The sequence below is a fragment of the Saccoglossus kowalevskii genome, chromosome 17, assembly GCF_978046115.1.
Source record: "Saccoglossus kowalevskii chromosome 17, keSacKowa6.1, whole genome shotgun sequence".
NCBI classification, from domain to species: Eukaryota; Metazoa; Hemichordata; class Enteropneusta; family Harrimaniidae; genus Saccoglossus; species Saccoglossus kowalevskii.
In genome coordinates, this window is record NC_140657.1 from 21593073 (window position 1) to 21615018 (window position 21946).

General features: G+C 36.3%; 1 protein-coding gene across 1 annotated transcript in view; it reads right to left on the reverse strand.

Annotated features, from left to right (window-relative positions):
* Window positions 1–18537, reverse strand: part of LOC102808200 (uncharacterized) — an 83836-nt gene extending 65299 nt beyond the window's left edge. Inside the window, exons 1-14 of the mRNA XM_085491934.1 lie at window positions 18451–18537; window positions 16080–16146; window positions 13159–13433; window positions 10801–11008; window positions 9839–9993; window positions 8306–8493; window positions 7960–8109; window positions 7444–7578; window positions 6713–6875; window positions 5616–5711; window positions 5459–5529; window positions 4122–4379; window positions 3484–3657; window positions 747–969 (exon numbers count right to left, since the gene is read on the reverse strand). Coding sequence (XP_085348060.1) covers window positions 747–969; window positions 3484–3657; window positions 4122–4379; window positions 5459–5529; window positions 5616–5711; window positions 6713–6875; window positions 7444–7578; window positions 7960–8109; window positions 8306–8493; window positions 9839–9993; window positions 10801–11008; window positions 13159–13433; window positions 16080–16146; window positions 18451–18537 — 2250 coding nt within the window. The remainder of the gene's footprint in view (window positions 1–746; window positions 970–3483; window positions 3658–4121; window positions 4380–5458; window positions 5530–5615; window positions 5712–6712; window positions 6876–7443; window positions 7579–7959; window positions 8110–8305; window positions 8494–9838; window positions 9994–10800; window positions 11009–13158; window positions 13434–16079; window positions 16147–18450) is intronic.
* Between the last annotated feature and the right edge of the window lie 3409 nt (window positions 18538–21946).

The window sequence follows — 21946 nt, forward strand, 5'->3', positions numbered from 1 at the left end:
CAGTTAGATATCAAACTTAAGATGTTTATGTTCCAACTATATTACTATAAACTAACTATGTCAGAAGTATAGATCTAGAAGCTGATGCTTGATTATGATTTTTTTTTAACATGTTTGACATTCAGTCATAGTGTATTTGATCGTCCAATGAATACTTGTCCATATTAAAAAAAAAAACGAAATGGCCATTGGTTGGCCATTTTAAATCCATAAGTCCCTGTTTTCAGACTGTCGACTCCCTGTGCTGAGGGAATTGAAGGCATAGAAAGCAAAAATGTACGATCAGCCTTTTGAATAAACCTGTTGGCTAATATGGTTGAGCTCTTTGAAATGCACAATGTGAAAGCAATCTGATATACTTTAGTTAAAATTATAATAGTAACGAAACACAAAATATCAGAAATAGCTACATTTTATTGTGGTTTGCAGATCTCAAACACAATATGTGAAGCACATCTGTCATCGACAAAATTCAGAACTCAACACAGTCAGAGGGGTCAGGCCAATTGATTTGCTCAAATACGTTTAAAAATAAGAGTATAAGCAATAATAGAATGTGCTCATCACTTGGGACAGACTAAACGTAACTGACTTAATCTTGTTAACCTCATTAGTTTTGAAATGTCACCACTAACCACTTTTGAATTCACCGATAACAAATAACACCAATACTCAGTCAGGAATTATTTTAGTTACAAACAAAATCTACTGAACCAGTACATACGAACTACTGACTATTCACTCACCTCTCCAAAACCTCCAATGATCCATGCGTACCTTGAAGTAGTTGGGCATGCAGGTAAGTTTGTACATAACTGTACATCACTGGGCTTAGAAGCAGCATCACAAAGACTGTCGCTAAGTACTTGCCCAGAAATGCCATCTTTACAAGTGACAGTGCGAGTCTGAATAACGTTAGTACCACATGTCGCTGAACAACTACCAAAGGCACTGGCCTCCCACAGATAACTGCAATAAAACGAACAAAGTTACATTATGCAAATTGTTATTCATAGCAACCTGACAGAAGTGCTCCCACTTTGGCAAAAAAAATGTAGATCAGTAGAAGAATGAATATAGAGAAAATTTTGCCTGATATAATTCATCAGACTGATAAACAGAATAATTTTCATAATGATCACATTCTAAAACAAGCAGCCTGTCGGCTGAGATAGCTCCGCTGTTAGCAATGCACATTTCAAATAAAGAACTGAAGATATCGTTAGAAAATGAACAATATGTATAGTATTAAAGCAATCAGACTTACAGTTTTTAACAAGAAGTCGAAAATATCACTTTCTACCAAAAATGACCAAAATATTCACCAAAATTAGAGAATTGAAGATATCATCACGAAATGAACAAATCTGAGAGAGGTCCACATGTAGTACCTATATATGTAATATCAAAGCAATCGGACTTGTGGTTTTTAACAAGAAGTCGAAAATATCACTTTTTACCAAAAATGACAAAAATATTCACCAAAATTAGAGAATTAAAGATATCATTACAAAATGAACAAATCTGAGAGAGGTCTACCCAAGGTACATATACACCAAGTATCAAAGCATTCAGGCTTGTAGTTTTCAAGAAGAAGTTGAAAAAGTAAAACATTGACACGGACGACGGCGTCGGACAATCACTCATATGATAAGCTCCGCTCGACAAAGTCGACAGCGGAGCTAAAAAAGCAGTGGAAAAATTGAGAAATATTCAGAAATACTATTAAAATAATACACATGAAATATTTTTTGCCAGAGAAAAGTTTCACAAACATTAAAAACATTTCAAGGTGCATTAGACATTGTTAAAAATCCTGAGAATGCATCCCACTGCCCTAAGCTAGGAGAGTCAAAAGTCGTATCAACAATACAACAAAATTGATAGCTGTGAAATGGTTGTCAGTTGCGCAATACCGAACTACAATGCTGTCCATAGAAAACTAATTGGAAATTATAAATGTATGTTTGAAATTCATAACTTTGGGAATGAATTTAGAAGTAGCAAAAGCACACTGACTATCGGTTTTTGTCCCAGGACTACCATTTTCCAAAACAGAAGCCCAACTAGACTGAAAATTTACAAAGAAATGATCCTTTCTTATCTACGTTGATATAACAAACTGTGTCCCTGTCAAACACTAACAGTGTTCTCCCCAGACTCCATGCCAAACATCGCGGGTAATTTGCATAACACCACATTAATTTCTCCATTAGTTTCTCCAACAAACGTTGTGATACAGTATTTACAACAAAGAAGAGATATTTTTATAGCTCATATATTTTATATCATTTTTACATCACTTCATTGTATTTTTTGTGTGCATCAAGTCAAATAAAGTTTGAAATAGAACAGCAAAAAATGTATTGTTATGAATATATTGTTATCCATGGAGGTAACTGGTTCATCATTATTTTGTGTACAACAAGTACAGTCAGTTTTAATGCCCATGTCACGTTTTTTTGGTTAAATTTGTAAAGTCTGTCAGATTGTGGGTTATCAAAATATGACTTAGAAATTAATAAATCAATAATGACATTTTTTTTTCTACAACAGCATTTTAAAACTCGTGTCAACGATTTTTCATTGATTTATCTATACCTTATGTGTAACGCTATGATCACCATGGGTATTCTCCGCTGCTGTTGCGATCATTGGTCCCTGACTTTTTGGTTTAAAAATACACAAATTTAGAATGTTTTGTTAATTAAAACGATTCATTGACGATTATCTTAGAAATTGCATCAAAATCGGCAACGAGATGTTTTTTTAACATCGCAGAAAAACATGCACTCTGTGCCGCCATCTTTGTTACCTCGATCAGAATCCCCCTTGTAACCCAGCATGCACTGGTCGCAATGTCACACCATGCATTACGTCGCTTCAGTGGCGTTCCTCGGTAATGAGGCACTCTATGAATGAGGTATTTCTAGAGGTCAGGGTTTGTTTTTTCTTCGGCCCTCTCGTCTGCAGTTGAATAATTTTTGCTTTGATTTATTTACATTTTTTTCCCAATGAGACTTATTTTCACTTGTTTTTTTTTAATTCTTGGTGATTAGTGTCATCGGCGATGGAGTAGTAAAAAACGCAATCAACCGCAGTGCAGCAAATCGGGATAGATCTTCCCAACGTAATGGGCAAATTATTACTTTGCAGGCCGCGATCCCTTTGAAAGACATCTTGTAGACTTTATCACTGTTTTTGTAAGGCTAACAAAGGCAGGATTACCTTTCAATCAATCCATGTTATTGTTTTAAAGATGTGCAAGACGAGGCTGACACTTGTAAACACTACAACGACTTGAGCATCACGGACAGGATTTCAAGAATCGCGGTGCTTGAAAGGCCGGGGGGGGGGGGACACTGATTAATTGAGTAATGTCAATTTTGTGCCGGACTACAAGAACCAATACAACGACGTGACAGTTATTCAAAACAAAGCCCAGTTAGATATCCTCTGCCCTATAGTTGCAATTGTACATACCAGGTAGTGCAGGGAGTAGTATCGCTTGGTTTGCTAGAAGAATCACAAAGAACTTCCACATCAGTTGGTACATTCAACACGCTGTCATAGCAAGAAACAATACGCGTGTGCACACTGTTTACTCCACAGTTCGGAGTACACGATGAACTAAAGTCACTTGCAAGCCATTGGTATCTGTAAAATATAGCACATCAATGACATAATTAATATGCGATTTTGGTTTCAAATACCCAAAAAAACTTCTATATTCATCATGTAATGAGGTGTTCATTTGTTTGCAAGAGATTTTTCCATGCAAAAATACAGAATGCGCTTGAATTGTTTTTAGTTATTGGCTTAATGTTACCCCAACAGATCATTTGGCCATGAAGGTTTTGTATTCTTTTTTTTTTTTTAGGAATCTGAAAAAACAGTTTCTCAACATCTCTTTCTCATAGATTCAAGTTGTATTCAAGATGACAGCCCCTCATATACATGTAGCAAATATTGGTAAATTAGTCATATTTTATTACACTTGTATTACACTGTACAACTGACTGTGCATTTTGTGGCCATGTTCCAGTTTAGCCATAAAAAGACACTGGATCGGCATGCAAAAAGTAGGCATGGAATGGAAATACTATTTTTTATTATTTAGCCTAATATAGAAAATATAGTGCCAATATGAGCCAATGACATACCTTTCAGTTGTTGGTGAGGCTACAGTACAGGATCCTGTTGTACAACAACACCGCTGAGATACAGGTAGCTCCTCTCCTCCTGCAATGCAATCACTAATTTCCAGTGCAACAAATGAACCATCATTGTGAAGTTCCCCACACTGGACCAGCCTACTTTGGATGCATGGGTTTTGTTCAGCATTGGGATTACACGTTTCCCATTCAGATTCGTAAAATCTGTAAATAAACAAGATATTACCAGGTTACCAATTAAATATACATTGCTAATCGTAGCTTCATTTTCAATTTGGCTACAACATATTTTGTTACTTTCACCAATAATTAATAAAATCAAACCGATTTATTCCGACAGAACAGTAAACATCAGAAAAATGCATTTTTATATTACTTTATTAGGGGCATGTTTCAATGCATTACACAAATTTGATATCAGGATGTTTCATAATGTTGCATTTTCTTCACTGGTAGCTAAATATTTTTTAATAACTGGCCATTAAAGAAAACCGTACAGTCTCCATAAATAAATAGTTGTTTTCAAAAGATAAACTGAGCATTTGAAGAATAATTTAACATTGTTTACAGCTCATTGTCGAAACGAAGCTTACCCATTCACGATAGTCACAATAAACATCATACTATTTAATAAAAACTTAAATGGACTACTATGAAATACTTTTCGCTGGAATTAATTTTCACTGAAAAGACTTTTTGGGTGTTTTGTATGGAATTTATTTTCACTGATTTTTGATAAGTTGAATGTGAAATATAGGGAAAAAAGTATATTTGCTGGATTTTATTTTCACTGAATCATTCCTTCAGCGAAAATAGCGAAAACTAATTCCAAGCGAAAATAAAGTATTTTACAGTATTTAAGATGTCAGAAAATATATAAAAAACTTTAAAAACTGCCAAAAAATTGTTTAATGGCCCAGGACAAATTTATGGCAGAATCCAGTATTATACATCTTTTCCTTCCAAGGATACATCATCCGAATGCCGAAATCCAAAATGTTCAGATCAGAAACAGTGAACTTCTTTGTGCAGAGTCCACTCAAACCCTGGTGGCAGCCATGTTTGTATTATTAGAGGACGCTTACTCACGTAATCATTCCATATTTGGAATTCACATTTCCTAATATGGTAGGATGAAAATACCTCGTAAAATACCGCAAAATCATTGCACGCTGTTAACTTATGGTGTTACGGTGACAGATGTATAATAATATTAATTATACTTAAAAAACAATTTATTATCCTAACAATTAAATGATAACATGAATGTTATAAATACTTACGTGGCAGGGCAGGCTTGTTCACCACAGTCTCGTGTACTGTATAAATTCATACACCATCCCCTGATGCACGCCTGTAATGAGACCATACAAATGACTGGACTATTAAAAAACGTATATTCTATTTTGCGATTTTGTCTCCGATTAATTTACAACTTACCCGATGAATTCCACAAGAAGTGCCATCTAATGGTGGTATGTGATTGGATACCATGTTGAATGTTGCATAGTCACAATATAGTTCTTCACAGATATCCTAAACAATTAAACATAATAGACATTAAACTCAGATGTACGATGTGCATGTACATTGTACAAGTACGAGTAAATTGTATATGCAAATTGTTATATGGTTAAAACAAATATTTTTACTGCTCTTGCATACACAAGTAGTGTTCACGCTACACAAAGTACAGGCTAAGATTTAAGCTTATCTCATAATAAGGTTTTATTACGTAGTATCGAAATTACAATTTCATTTTTGGCTGAAAGTACCGGTAATAAAAGTAAAAGTGACACCAATAAGTAAAAAAAACAGAAAGTTAAAATAACACAAGATCAGGCAGTAAAAATTAATGCAGTTTGTATTTTTCAAAACACACTTTCAGATACTGTGTCGCATGTCTATATAGTTTACGATCGATGTTTACTACTAATAACGATATTGAACTTAATATTGTTTTCAGATTGAAAATATGTTTGCATAGACCCGTTCACACAAGGGAGGAAACAGTGGATAGCTGGAACCAGGAAGGTTTACGTGTTAGTTCTACGGTTTTAAAACAATACCAAAGTAAATTTAGAAAGTGCATATTGCAGAATAACAGGAAGTAGAGCAGAGATTCTCATCATCTGTTAATTTGTTCTCAAGAACAATATCTCTGGATGTGCTCGTGTTGATTGTCATGTCGGAATGGCATACTAAATTAATAGTTATGAATATAATTAATAGTAAATCTTTTGAGTGTTCATGCACGTTGTTTTTAGCTTTTGCTATGGAGCTGTTTGTGGACGATACTATGGAATAACACTTTGTTTACAAAGTCCTCTAATGGAGATTTAATGGAGAAAATATACCGTGTAGGTTTATTGTCAGTGAAGTGACCAAAAGTTCTGATTTAGGACCATTAAAGGTTCAAATAAAATGACTGAGATATCAAATTGTGATTTCTGTTAAACGTTTATGGCATGTAGGTACTTTTCACTGCGGTCAACTCGGGGTCAACACTACTTCTGAATGATGTTTTGAAAGTTTACCTTTGAATTTTTGACGGGCTCTGCAACTGTGGCACCGGCATCGTGCCAAATTGCACTGCACTGATAATCCGCATCGTAATAATGTCCAGGAAGTGGCACTCGACTCAAGAAATACCCTGGTGTTGACGGCGGGACGTTGTCCAAACAACTTGCTCCGGGTGACCTAGGAATAAATTGTTACTACTTGTAGTACCTTCTGTCACTGACATGACGTTGTCGTAATATAACTGATTAAGCACGTCAATATTCTCAAAATCGAAATAAATTACAAAACTTGTCAATATGTTGAGAATGTGCCGCCGAATCTCGTTCCGAGTGCAAAGACTGCAGCACGTGTTTGACATCGCGGCAAACTACAACCGTTTTACGGCAACTGATCTGCTTCCGTGACGTAGGCTACTAATGAATATTCATACATTTTCAGCTAGGTAGTTCCCAGAGCTTTGAGCCGAATATGAAAAAACTTCACACAAATTATACTTCGGCGTCGAGAATGTCATCTTAAGGAGAAGTACTATAGACAGCCTTTATCTCAGACAGTTTTTTTTTTTTTTTTTAACGGGGACAACTTTTATCGAGTATTTTTTCATTCAATGTCGTTCAATATATATATTTGTTTATATTTATTTATTACCACTTAGTCACTCCCCGGAGAGAGTGGCAATGATTACAGATAATAGTAAAAGTAAACAGTATTAATACTGTAAAGAGCATATTTCGTGACTACTCACTCAAGCCAGTTAAAAATGTCGTTTCTGCTGCATCTTGACCACTGGAAAGCCCTCTTTCCACCAGAGTTAGTAGGAGACATGATATAGCCATCATTCGCACAACGAGATAGTTCGCCATCATGATAGATTCCCAAACTTAAAAAGGTAAAAACAAACGCAAAGTTATTCAAGAAACTAGTAATCTGCAGCGATCAACAAAATTCTGGACGGCATCAAGTTGCCAAGGGAATAAACATACATCGACTGTGAGGGCGCTCAACTAAGTTCATCACGCACCTGGCCTAATGGGGATTACTTGTAAACTTGGCATTATGTGAAGCAAATGTCTGAATGTATTCGTTTATTGTGTGTCGCCTTCTTCAACGGTTTGGGCAGACCTAATGACTTTTCATTCAGATTCTCCATCAGATTACCGGAAAAAATAAAGGTCATTTAAAATAATTATTGAACCGTTGTGATAACCGTGACCATTATTTACAATAAGCAAAACGTGGATTCCGCTATATCTTTACATACGTGTGCGCTATTTCATGTGCCAGTGTGAACACCAGACCACTTGGACCATGATCCTCTGCGATGACACATCGTTTGTCTGGATTGCAAGCTGAACCAATGCCCATCGCGTTACCAGTGACGTCATATTGATTTCCAAACCCCATATTTCGTCTGTGATGAAAAATTACAACAATGCAGTGATTAAATTTGATGTATACACAAGGGTGGAAATGACGGGACGAGTTTGTTCATTCATTCTTCAGATTTCCATATATATTTAATTCAGGGATTACAATTTTTCTATAAAATTATAAACAGTGATTGAAAATCAGCCACAGTCGCTGACAAATAAAACAATGGTATATACCCTGTTATAAGGATGGAGATGTCAGTATCGAGTCTACGTTGCCATTCCCATGCACAGAATCGTTGTAAACTTGTCTGGACGTTTTCGTCAAGTAGAAGGTCTTCCTGGGCCTCTTCCAGTATCCGAATGCGTTTAACATTGAGTTTCAAATCCACGCCTAAAGTAGAGTCTTTAAACAAGGCATACACCTATGTAACATTCGAAGAGAAACTTATACATCAGTGTTACTTAAGTAGGATTAAAACAATATCAAAGATTTGGGAAATGACTTTTTAGAAATTGCGTATTTAACAATGAGATGAGGCAAGGGAGGGTAGCTGATACAGGTTACAGGAAATAAAAGGGAAAATTCCATTTACACATAAAGCAAATTCCTAATTACATTTTACATTTTTATAAATATACTTGATAATTTGTGTTTAAGAATCAACATTGGAAATTGCGTACGAATTACGACATTTAATGTTGAAAATGCTTCATACGCTTACAAAAAATAAGATCTTTGTACAAATTACGGACGAATAAAATAGCTGATTACATTTCACACCTTGTCCATGTCTACGATTTTACGTTTTTTATTTTTATTTATACGAAAATAAAAACAATTGATTACAGCTTACAAAAATTCCCCTTGTCGACTTCCTAACATTGGCTAGAGCAGGTAATGGTTAATGTTTCGTCCTCACTTCTTTGTTTTATGCGGATGAAACACCATCCACTGATTGTGGTATAATGATAAAATCAGTTGGCATGGCAAATCAGTACTGGAGCACTGTGAAGCCTGTAAAAGTCGTGGTGTCTAATCACCAAATCAAACATAAGGTCAACAACAAGGTCTCTTTACTTCAGATTTTTCTAAATAAGATTCTGTTGGACGAGATTCCTCGTGAACTGTACACAGTCAAAGGCTTTTATGATGTTACATGGGTCAATGGCAGGTTTTCCAGGCTATACAAAATAAGAATGCAGTTTCAAGGGGGCTCTATGTTTAACAGCTGTTTGTGAAAATTTGTAAATAGTTCTTGATAGATATTGTATTTCGCATCGTCCGTCTGCACGGTGTTGTTCCGTTCGAACATTCCTCCCTCTATAGTGCTTCGCCGGAACATTCACCTTGAAAATTGAAGATGTGTATTTCGGGAATAAACTAGTTATGATATTTTTCGGAAATTAAACTTGTAATACGCCGGCATATACCAGTAATCATCAATACGAGATGGTAATTGTAGACTTGTGTGTTTCACAGTATTCATTGAACGAATACTTCTATGTTTACAAGAAAAAATACTTTTATTGCATTACAATTTAAAACCTGATGGCAATATCAAACAGTATTTAAATATTCTTAAAAATTACTTGCGCACATCATGTTTTTTTTAAATTTACACTCCTAAATAAAAATTGTACGTTAATTTATGTTTTTTTTATACTACTGAATCAATGTGGAAAGTGTCTATATTGATAATTGAAACACGAATTCACGATGTTGATAATGAAATACAATTTTAAAGAAGAAAATTATCGTCTGCCAACCTGATTGAACGTGCTCAGTATATAGTATTCCGTATCTGCGCCATGCTGTCTCCGCAAGATCTCGTCTGCAACGATGACAACTTCGAGGTGTTTTGTTTTTTGGGTCACGGTGTTCGCATAACGTTTTCCTCTACTATGGTGACCTGTCGTTTCGTCTGCAATTAACAATTCAGTTTGAAATTTAGAATAAATACCAAAAAACGCGTCGAAATTCTAATTGAACGAGTCATTCATGGTGAACATATTTTATTGTATACCACAGCACTAAATTGTACTTGAATGGTGTACAAATGGTACAACGTTATTCCTGTTTCAAACTTAGCCATACAAACGTTCACACCCAATCTGATTAAAATATCTTTATTTTGACTTCATTTTTGTAAATATGTGTCTAATTATTTTATCTAATTTCTATCTATTTTCTCGTAGTTTAGGTAATCACCAAAGTAAAAAATAACATAATGAAACAATACATATACATAATAAAACAAATTACATGTATAATACGAATTGAATAAAATACATGCAGTTAAATTACATTAAATTTTAATCAGATTGGTAAAATCAAGTTTTGTTGCCTTCCAGAAAATTAACTTTTGTTTTCTATATTTTATCAGCAATTTCGATCTAAAGAAAAAAGAATGACAGAAAAATGCGTAGGAGTAGCAATTTAAAATGAAACGTTATGGGAGTCAAAAAGACTGAATTCATGACCTCTGAAATTACAGTTTTGAAAATTGGTTAATGGGAAATTAATCCCCCAATACATGTTCATAACAATAAAATTTGATGTAGTCGGAATTGACGTTTTTACACACGTTACAATTACAAAACAATGTCCCGAAAACCAGACTTATCGAATGACACGTAGTTTTACTCTTCAAATAATACGCCATGTGCCGACATCCTTGATGACACTAAGTCAATAACAAACGAAACAAGTGTATCTAAACGCGTCTTACCTTCGACTCCACAAACCAACTGGGAAGCACTCCTTTTGTGCATAACGTGTGCGGGCGGTTCTCCGCCATCAGCCTCGTACTTCAGCGAGTTCTCGTCATCAGCCTCGTACTTCAGCGAGTTCTCGTCATCAGCCTCGTACTTCAGCGAGTTCTCGTCATCTATTGGCTGGACAAAGTAGTGAGCATCCTCAGTGACCACCAATGCAGACTGCGAAAGATGAGAAATTACACATTTAAATGACTTAGTTAGCTATGTATGCATTACGGTCGTTTGCGCATTGAGTGAAAATTCTCCTCAAACCGTACTCATGATGTATATATAGTAATTGACCAGATTGACAAATTGAGAAACAAATTGTATTTTTGCTTTTCTACCACGCATACCTCCTTGCAAGGAGAACATTTCTGAATAAATTGTCACATTTATTTGTGTTCACGAAGGGTTTGTTTTGTTTCAGTAGCAAGTTCACTCGTAATCCTGACATGTAGTGTATGAAACTTAAAGCAGGAGGATCATCACCTGCGCACGCGCGAGTATTGAGTCCCAAGCGACGATAACACACGCTAAAGACTTAAAGACTCGTGGGTAGACGCTTGTTAGTAAACAACGACACGCTATAGCCATCTGACGCATGCGTGACGACACTTCCGATTTTAAGGAAGCGGGACACCTATTGTCTCGCTATACCTGGACAAGTTGAAAACGTGGAAGAGGAATTTAAAAACACTATCATGCACATTGTTTATCGATATAACAGCACAACAAGTAATGGACACATTCGTCATAGAACGACACATAAACTGGGTGTGGTACAGTGATTCAGATGATCAAAATGTCATAATTTTGTTCATTCATATCTGTTAAATTTACTGTTTCACATCCAAACTACAGCAAATGAGAAATGTTCTGTGGCGCTAGTAGTTGCTAGTCCTCGGCTGATTGGAAGGACAACGGATCCCTTGGGTTGTACTTAATTTGAAAAATTACATTAGATCTAAAAATTGGCATGATATTCGACACGTAATATTAGTACGCCAAGATGGTATGTAAATGATATTAATTAATATGCAAACATCTACAATCAAAACCAGTACGCTTGAGTTGATGGATTGGAGGCGCTTGTCCGTCCCATCATTGCGATGTGATAAAAAGCCAAACATGGCGCAAATACGTACGGTGTATAATTTACTAGTTTATAGTTATTCATCGATAGCTTCATTTAAAAATTACCTCATTACGTTTCAAACGCAAGTCACGACAGTATACCACGCCGTACCAGGCACTGGTTATGGTATTTGGACAAATAAACGAGAGGTCGAATGTCACGACTTTCCTGCCATGGGTCAATGAAAATTCTTGCACAAGCTTTTGTTTGATTTTTCCGTATCACGACACATTCGTTGTTTGTCACAATGAGTATAAAACAACTGAAACTCGAGTCTTGGGGACTTGGGGTTTAAGTAAATATATAATAACACCATTGTAAATTTGATATATGAACTAAGTAAATTTTATAGGACGCGATTTTCTATTTATTGGAATCGTATCAGTAAATTTCGCTTTTCACCAACACACGTGGTAGTTAAAGGTACGTACATCATATTTGACTACAGTTAATAAAGGCTTGCATAAAAATGACAAATTGTTGCAAATAGTACAGTTCAAATAGTATTTAAAAAATAGGTATGCTTTTTCTCATTTTGTATTTTTTGTACTAAAATTTGAAATGTTCATTTCTTATCACGGATAATTAAAAAAAGATAACCGACATTTTTCACGACCCAGTAAAATTTCCTGGTATGTTAAGAGAGCCCGTTAGCCAAAATTTTTTCTTCGTATAACATGTTTGCGTAGTTACACCCTGGTAAACATTACGTCATTCACAAAATAGGTGCAACAAGGTCTCAATTTCTGTGTCACAAAAAGTACAAAGATTACATACTACCCTTCGAGGTTTGAGAGTGATTAAGGTATGTAATGTATTTCCGCATTTGTGTCTGATTTCAGATTGTGGAGATACGAACTTTTCATTATAAACATGTTTTTTAACACTTTTTTAAAAAAAATCAACTATTCAATTGGTATTTTTTACATTCGAAGTTAAGGCATCCTAAAACTGTTATTATCCGAGTGTTGGCCCCTTCTGGGCAGGAGCTTAAAATTCTCTACCATTTTAGTAATTATTTGGCAATGATTACGACGGTAAGATCAAAATGAACAGAAATATGCGGCGAGGGATTACGCAAATATGTAATTAGTCAATAATCTTTATACAATGGAGCCCCCCCCCGAAACAAACATGTCCGTAGTCTGTGAATCAATTATCCAACGTAATAATGGTAACAACCTGTACTTACCAAGCCACCCGCACAAGTGTTTGCATAGGCCTTGGAGCCGTTATGATTGTTGGAAACTCCCTGGTAGTAACAGTACTGTGTGGGCGGTAGAAGCAAAGACGTGTTCGCCCAAGAGTACTGGATAACTAGAGAATCGGTGAAGAAATCATACGCAGGTTCCAAGATGAGATGGAATTCTTCATCGAAAGCACTAAACATATATTCCACTGCCTTGTTCGCATCTCCGCCATCTGGTGGTTGCCGATCCAGGTACCATGGATGAACTATCGCGTGATCTGTAATGGCTGAATAATTGACACGTTTATTACTTATATTGTCAGCCCTAAATAAGGGACAACGTCAAAAGATCGATGTCGGATAAAAAACTTATTTCCTTTAGTTTGGGGGTGGGGGATTTTGACCTCAAAAAGTTTCCATCCTACAAAAACGATTTTATTTTTTAATGAAGTCAAAAAAATCTTGGAGTATTTGTAGTTCGTTTTTTTCTATCCAATCATGGACAGAAATAACCGAAAAGGAAAAGAAAAACATCCAAGACGAGAAAATGGTTTTGTTCGAGTGTAAATCTGTGCGTCAAATGAGGTGCATTTGTAAAATCTTTTTATACCCACCCGACAACCAACTGCTACGCAATACTACTGTCAGATTATCAATTTGTATTTAATGGTGAATGTAGTCTGACGCCATGACCAATATTTATCAAGTTTCAGTGCGGGGTAGGGGGGGTTGGAAAAAAACTAAAGGAATTAAGTTTTTTATCCGACATCGATCTTTTGACGTCGTCCCTAAGAGTGAATCGAAATACCGACAAAAAAAGTACACCAATAATATAGCATATTTGTATATAAAGCGGCTTAGTCGTTTAAAAATGGAAATGAACCATGATAATATTATAAATATGTTGTTACTCGTAATGATCAGAAACAATCATCGGGAATAAAATTCTCTCCGCCAGACTCCATTGGAAAATTATGCATATCTGACGGGGGTTTCAGTTTTGAAACCCGGTTTTAAGTAAGATATATGAATCAACTACTCGAGAGTCTAACAAATACTCTCCATGTGAGCTCTTACGCGAGCAGCGAATACGTTTGGTAATTCATATTGGAACGAACCCTTGTCATTGTCCATCTATTGGGGAAATTTTTTTTTTATATTCGGTCCGAATAATTTAATTGCGTTGAAGTGAATACTAAGGCGACGCGACGCGACGCGACGCGACGCGACGCGACGCAACGCAACGCAACGCAACGCAGTTCAATGCAACGCAACGCAACGCAAAGCAACGCGACCCGATGCAACGAAACGAAATGCAATGCAAAGCAAAGCAAAGCAGAGCAGAGCAGAGCAGAGCAGAGCAGAGCGACGCAACGCGACGCAACGCGACGCAACGCAACGCAACGCGTTTAAAGTCATGTTTTCTAAATTTACTGTATTTACAATAAAGGCCTCGGGCCCAAAGAGAATACATACATTTACATAGTTTCATGAGGAGTGTGCATCTAATTTCATGGCACATTAACACGGTTGTAATATAAATGAATGCCTGCATTTGTTCCGGTTGTCTAATTGTCTGTACTAAGCACCTACATTTTACTACATTGACAAGGCTATTCTGGAGCCACACACTAAGGTATAGACGTAGTTATGGCGAGAATACAGAAACAATCTCAAGCGGAACAATTACACTTCCATACACTATCACGCATTCCGATTCACCCACTCACGAGTCAAGTGTATTGTTGCATTACATTGATAGGAACGCTAACTATTCGAACTATTGACGAACCCAACAAAATACATACAATTAGGTTAATACATATGTTAAGCATATGTCTTGTTAACGCAATACAGGTAGCTCTAAGATCAATTAATTTCAATGGACGTATAAAGTCAAAATTGTAAAAAAAAAAAATCAGATCATATAAATTCCATTTCTGATACAAAATATGTTGTCTTTCCAGGGGTGTAAAATGATAATATTTCAAGTGGAGATTTACTGAAATCAGTTATCTTTTTTTTTAAATCGATAAATTGAAATTCACAAAAAACGCGATATGATATTCAATTAAATTAGCATCACCATCCAGAACTGTCGCCTGGCACAAAAACGTATTTAAAAAAAATAAATAAAAAAATTAGCATTATCACATTCAACAGAGTATTTCATGTATCGGTCACGCTACCCAAAACCATTCTAACTAAATATTTTCCACTACATCTGATTTATTACGGATTTCTGAATTCAATGCATGTAAATATCTTTATCTGAAACGGTAAGAATATTGACCCAGTTTAAGCTTGCGTACTAGTAGGCTCTATGCATATACGTGTCATACTATTAATCAATTATATAGACTGCATTATATACTTCGATTCTCGTCAGAATTTCAAGGCGAGTCGTGCTTTGTTGGCTGTACTATTGTTCTCTGGTCAACCAAGCATGGTACGTTTACGATGAACACTGAACACAATGAGTGGGATACAAGCAATTATGTTCGTCATGACACACATTTTTTCGGTAACCTGAATCCAATCCTGGTAAGATCCAGTTATCTACTGGATGTATCTGAGATACTTGAGTCATTCATTCAAATCGTGTAAGTGAACTCGTTATGCATTACAAGAACATCGTGTGCGGTGGGGGAGGGGGGTACAGCGAGTAACGTTGCGACACTTTGAAAGTAACCCAATAAATGTTTCGAATTTGCGACGTCCACGTTACCACTAATACGCATCAGGATTACAAAGTACAATCCTAAAACCACTACTCTGGCGACTAGTATTGGACAAACAATTTATCTTAAAATAACTTATTGCGTTAGTTGTGATTGTTGTTGTATTGGCCACGATTACACTAATTGACATAGTAATTTACGACTAATTTAAAAGTAAAAATAACGTATACGATCAAAACTTACCATCATTTTGGTCTACCGTTGCAGCATATTGCTGGGGGATACCATCGATGCCAACACCATACAAGTCCTGTAAGAGTAGCACATACGTACACGTTTTAATGGAATAGCATATAATTGCATGGTTTTCGTTCAGTTTATAAATATTCTATTTCATTCCATTTTACGTACTACAGAGAACATGGAACCTTCAGCGCACGGGAAAAATAATATGCAGTACTATAGGAATGTGATTATGGTGTGGCTATCTGAGATTTTGGACATTCATATATTTGTCACATTGTCACGCGTAGTTGTCAATTAGTTGTCTTACCCGTGGTAATATGGTATGGTAACATTAAAGGCGTGGATAACGCTATGAAAGCGTGACAGTCAACTAAATTCGTTAACACGATATTATTAAACCCACATGGATCCTCGAATTTATTTCTGTGTTTTGTTCATGTGTACACCGAATAATAACGGTAGCGATATTTGGATACCGCTGCTGATCAATTGAATTGAATGCATTGTGCTGTCTGTGGGGGTCAATGGGTTGTAAATAATCCGGAACAATCTAATACCGCGTGGTATAGTAACCGTGAACTTTATCCTGAATACAAGTGCCCTGTACATGTAAATCGGGGTCTTGTTCAAGTCACGGTTTAAGTAAGGGGACAGCGAGTTGATTTACGTTAACATCAAAACAAACGTATATTTAAATTAAACATTAAATGGGCTTGCTAAACTACGCCACGCCTATTATAATTTTTATTATTATTATTATTATTCCATTCTGATCTGATCTGATCTGATCTGATTGACGAGAAAGTGAATATGACCTAGAAAACATTCACCTTGCATTATAAATCGATTTCATTATATAGTGTTATTCTACAAGTGGTAGACCGACTAATACGATCTATTCACAACAAACTTGAACTATCCAATCACTATTCATGTTATTGTACGATGTGTACATGTGACCATTGTCAATGAAGTTCGTAACTTAGTTCATTGTTGTATGTGAATCGGTACAACATTCACAAGGTAAGTATACATAACATGGGAGTCTAAACACGGGGCCGGATTATTACAACGCGGGTTTATCCAATGACCACCAGTATTCAAACATTGTGACTAATGAAATATCATGATATCGTACGAAAATACGCATGCGCAGCTACGCCCAACTCGTTCTGTTGAAAATGATGCGCATCTCACTGCATTTGTCAGTTCATCAAATTATAATGGATGATCGTAGTTACTATGGCAACATTGTCTGTGAAATGTCATGGCCTAAGCTGTTTTTTCTAAATCTGCTGCAGTTTTCTTTTTTGCGAAATGCTATCTCTGACCTCAGTGAGCACCTGAGCTTATTGCACTTTGTGGTCAGTTGAAAGGCCAAGTACACTAGATTTTAAGGTATAGTCACTTACGAATGAAATCGATCGAAAGATTACGATATTAACAGTGTTCACAAATCTCAGAAGATGGTCACCGCCCTAATTCTTACAAAAAATGGGTCAATAACCGACACGAAGCATTATTTTGGGGCAGTTTCAGAGTTGGTTTCGATTGCCATTTTTAACAAATTTCACAACTTATCATGTAGATAAATTATGTGAAAAAATAAAATTTTAATCATAGTTGTTTGGACGAATGGCGTTAACAAATATCGCCAATCGGTGGGATGGGATCACGAGTGCGTAAATAAATTTAACATACAAGACCAGTAATGAAACAAATACAGTTATTGGATTACAATAGAGAACTGGTAAACAAAAGACAAATAAAGGGGTGTCTAGCGAAACGATGGTATCCCATAACGCAATATGCAGTCCCAGGTATTGACAGTCTCCCAATTCCATTTCCCGAATCATTTCAACGAACGGGTGATATACTAATAATTCGCCCGATGACGCTTGTTAGAGGGGGGGGGGTTAAGTTAACGCCATTAAGAAAAGTTTGTACAATAACATCAAAACATTGTACAATCTGTGGTTGTCTAAAGTTGTAAGGTGATTCCATCTGTAGTAATGTTCATTACGTATTATGAATGTAGATGTTTAGGAGCATACAATCGGGATATCACCCACACACGGCGAGGTAGCATGAATGGTTCAAATAATGGGGCATGTACGCCTGGGCGTGTAGCGTTTCCATTAGCTATCGTGTACTACAAGTTACTGTAAATACAGTCAGAGTATTCGGTTACTAACAACACTTATCGATGCCTTACACATGGCAAAACCACCTGTTTATAACCAGGGAGTGGCCGCCACGGAACTTTCACCGGCAGTATCGCCACCGTCGATGTTTCGGGGCGTGGAGTCAGCATCGTCTCGCATGTCCGTCGTACAAGTAATTCAAATGAACGTAACCACACACTCACCGTGTTTAGACTGTTCAGAGGTAATGCTAAGAATACACGTGGTAAAAGTGCTGCTATAAAAATAAAATAGAACCCGGTGAACGCCATGCCAGCTCAGTCCCAACGCAATGGCTGGTCACACAAATCCCAAGTAAAAAAGTTGAGGGGTACAAGGCCGTAGCTAAAATACTTTCACTCATTCATATTTAAATCACATTCTTACGGGAAGAGTCCACTCATCACAAAGGGGTGCGACAGTTGTTAATGACAGGAGGGTAAACAATGGATAGAAGTAAATGTGATTACATTTCGTTTCTACCCTGACGTTACTTAAAAGTATTAATGAAACACACACCCAGATAATCTTCTTTTTCAATGGTGTTTACTAAGTCACAGCTAAAACAACCATGGGCTACTGTCGACCAACCCAACTGGTCATTTGAATACGTTCCTATTCTGCACCACGACCGTCGGTTGTAAAATGCGGACAAGCATGAATACACATACGTGCATATTAAGCCGTGTACAGCAAAGTGTTCGTTAAAAACAAAGGCACACGTGTAGAATGACAATGATTGATTGTGCATTCTAAAATTGAGGCGGGACCGATTGTTTTGTTTTTTTCACAATGAAACAGAAATCATTAATTTGACTTGTGTCCTGAATTCGGCGAAGGGCATTTATATTGCAGCTATAAAATCGGACAAACGATACCCTAAGGGAATAAAAATCACGCCTTTGCCACATTCTTTGTTGTCATCCCCATACCCTATAATAGTTAAAACCAAATATTCGGAGAGGTCGAAGGTAACTTGACTTTATAAATTGTGATTTTATTGGCTAAAACCACTTGCATATTTCACTTTATCCGCATAATTATTATACTAAAATCATTAAAGTTTTATAAAATAAAATGATTAGTACCCTTACAACCGCACTACATCGATTTTGATCCAATTTGAACGTGTATGCAGACAAGGATGTTTTTCGCATTTACTTCAAAACTATTTTCCCGATCTTAATCCTAAATGGCTTATAATTATGATTTTCACACGGGGATGAACATTCGTGAACCAAGGTGTGAATATATATTTATGCATGCAAATAATAATAAAAAACATGAGCAAATTGGACAAAAAACAAAGTGCTATCTAACAACATATATATCGACATTTCCTTATATTTCTGATATGGTATAATCTAAGCTTTATGTTGTGGTTCGTACCACTACTATATCGTCAGATTTTAATTTTACCAGTTCATGCTTTTATCAGTAAGATATATCCGCATTATTGACAATTTGATGTGCATATGCGTGATAGTTTCAAGAATTGTTAAACATATCACCCAGAATCTTATTGATTTATGCTTTATCACTTCTTAGACGAAATCAAGTGTATATAGCCTATTGTTGAGCTCATTTCCCTGACTCAACATTTATTCACAAACTGCTTCATAAATTACCATTCACGTGATCTGGTCTTAACTTTAAACCATATTGGATTTAAATTAATTGGATACTTTTTGAAATTATAATAGGAATCTCACATGTATGCACATATTTCGGTATATTTGAATAAAATCACACCCACGCACAATTATAGCCTGTTATGGCTCAGTGATAGTTATTGCGCTAGTTATTGGCTAGCTCAATTCACACATCTCAAACACACAGTTGAATCTGGACATTTGTACTAAATATGCCTTAAGCATAACCTCTGAACACACATCTTTTCTGGAGGTAATGTTTTTCTAAACGTCAATAATTTGCAATGTTATATATCAATGTTGTTCATGATTAACTGATTCTGATGACGATGTTTTAAGGTAGCGAAAAGGGTTTGGTGACGTTTTTGATTAAAGCATTCTCTGTCTATTGTCTCATTCAGAACCGTAATTTAGTGTATATATTTCAAAAGCCTGAGTATAGAGGGACAAGTTCGCACAAGCTGGAGAGTCAGTGTTTACATAATTACCACGTGACCATAAACAATGGCAAACCTTGTGAAAATGACTAAGTCCGCGATTGCGAGAGCACAATGTGGAATTTCCGGGTGAAATTTGTGCAAGGCATTATCTGTAATCAAGTCCATTGAAATGCGTCTCCGATAATCAAAAACCTATTCTTCCGATTTCTACGCAGGTTTGTTTTTTGTCCCCTAATTATTCCATATTTGGCACCTTTAACAGACTATTATTCTATGACAAAGCATTTTCTTAAAAAACCAAGACATATTTCGAACCATCATTATCTTTTGAACTATAACTGCGAGTTTAAATGTCCTAGTCCGAACCACTAACAATTATTTGTCCAGCCTATGTGGCATAATGGATAAGGCGTCGGTCTCCAAATGTAGCGAAGTAAACCGAAGATTGCGGGTAGAGCAAACCGATATGTAATAACCCGACCAAGTTTGGGTAATACTTGCTAACTACAGTATATATAAGCTGTTATGTAAATAATAATGAACCAGCGGCGTTTGTAACACGTGGTGTAAACGTGTACATGTGTTTCGAGCTCTGTTGTTACACTGAACTCAGTCTCTCTATTCATATTGGATAGAAATCATATTTATGACACGTGATAAGGTTAGAAAACCGACCATTGATATCAAATTCCTGGTAGACCGAAGGACAAGACGTTGGCTTTTGAGCTTTGAATCGGGCACAGTCCCTCTATAGAGACTATGGTTAGGGGCTTGCGGCGTCTCGTATCATAACTTAAAAAGTTGGTATTTCTATAAATATAGAATGCCCGCAGGCAGAGCTATACTTAGAGTATGTTCGCATTGAAATAATTGGTCAGAAAACAAAGAGTTAGATCACGCGTTGTAGAATGTATGAAGCGCTGGGTATTCGTTCATGTGAAATCAAGCAAGTTATTGGGCGTCGTCGAGCTCTGTCTCAATCGGCCAATTGGTGGCGCCATCCTTTCGTAGGTACAGTCCGCCACCAAGCGGAATAAACGAGAAATATCTCAAAATCATGCACGACCTGATGTGCGTCAAAATACTGTATGCTTAGTTTTTAACTGGGTTCTGTTTTCAGCTTTTAGTTTATTCGCTACTATTAAATATGGAATATGAATGAAAGCATGTAGTTTTTACACTGTGGGGTGCATTTTTTAATACTGTATATTTCTAAATACACTGGATTACGATTTACCGTGAACTTGTTTCTTGTATCACACAGCTGGGTATTCGTTCGATGGAACAATGACATTTTCTAATACGCATGTGCAATGATTGTATTGATACGTACAAAATTCTCTGCACATGCGTAGTAGTGTTTTTTTAAACACTAACAAATATTATACAGTGTGTTAATTCATAATCCATGCTGTGTCAAACAACGACATTACAAAATACATATTTTCGTCTATATTTAATGCAGGCCGAATATTGCGAACCGACGATTGCCAATTCGAGTCACGGTCCCGCCAAAGGTAGTTCACTTTTGCGATAACTGATTAGTTCAGGCCGATATGTGAAAACCAACTTTGGGTCATACTTGCTAA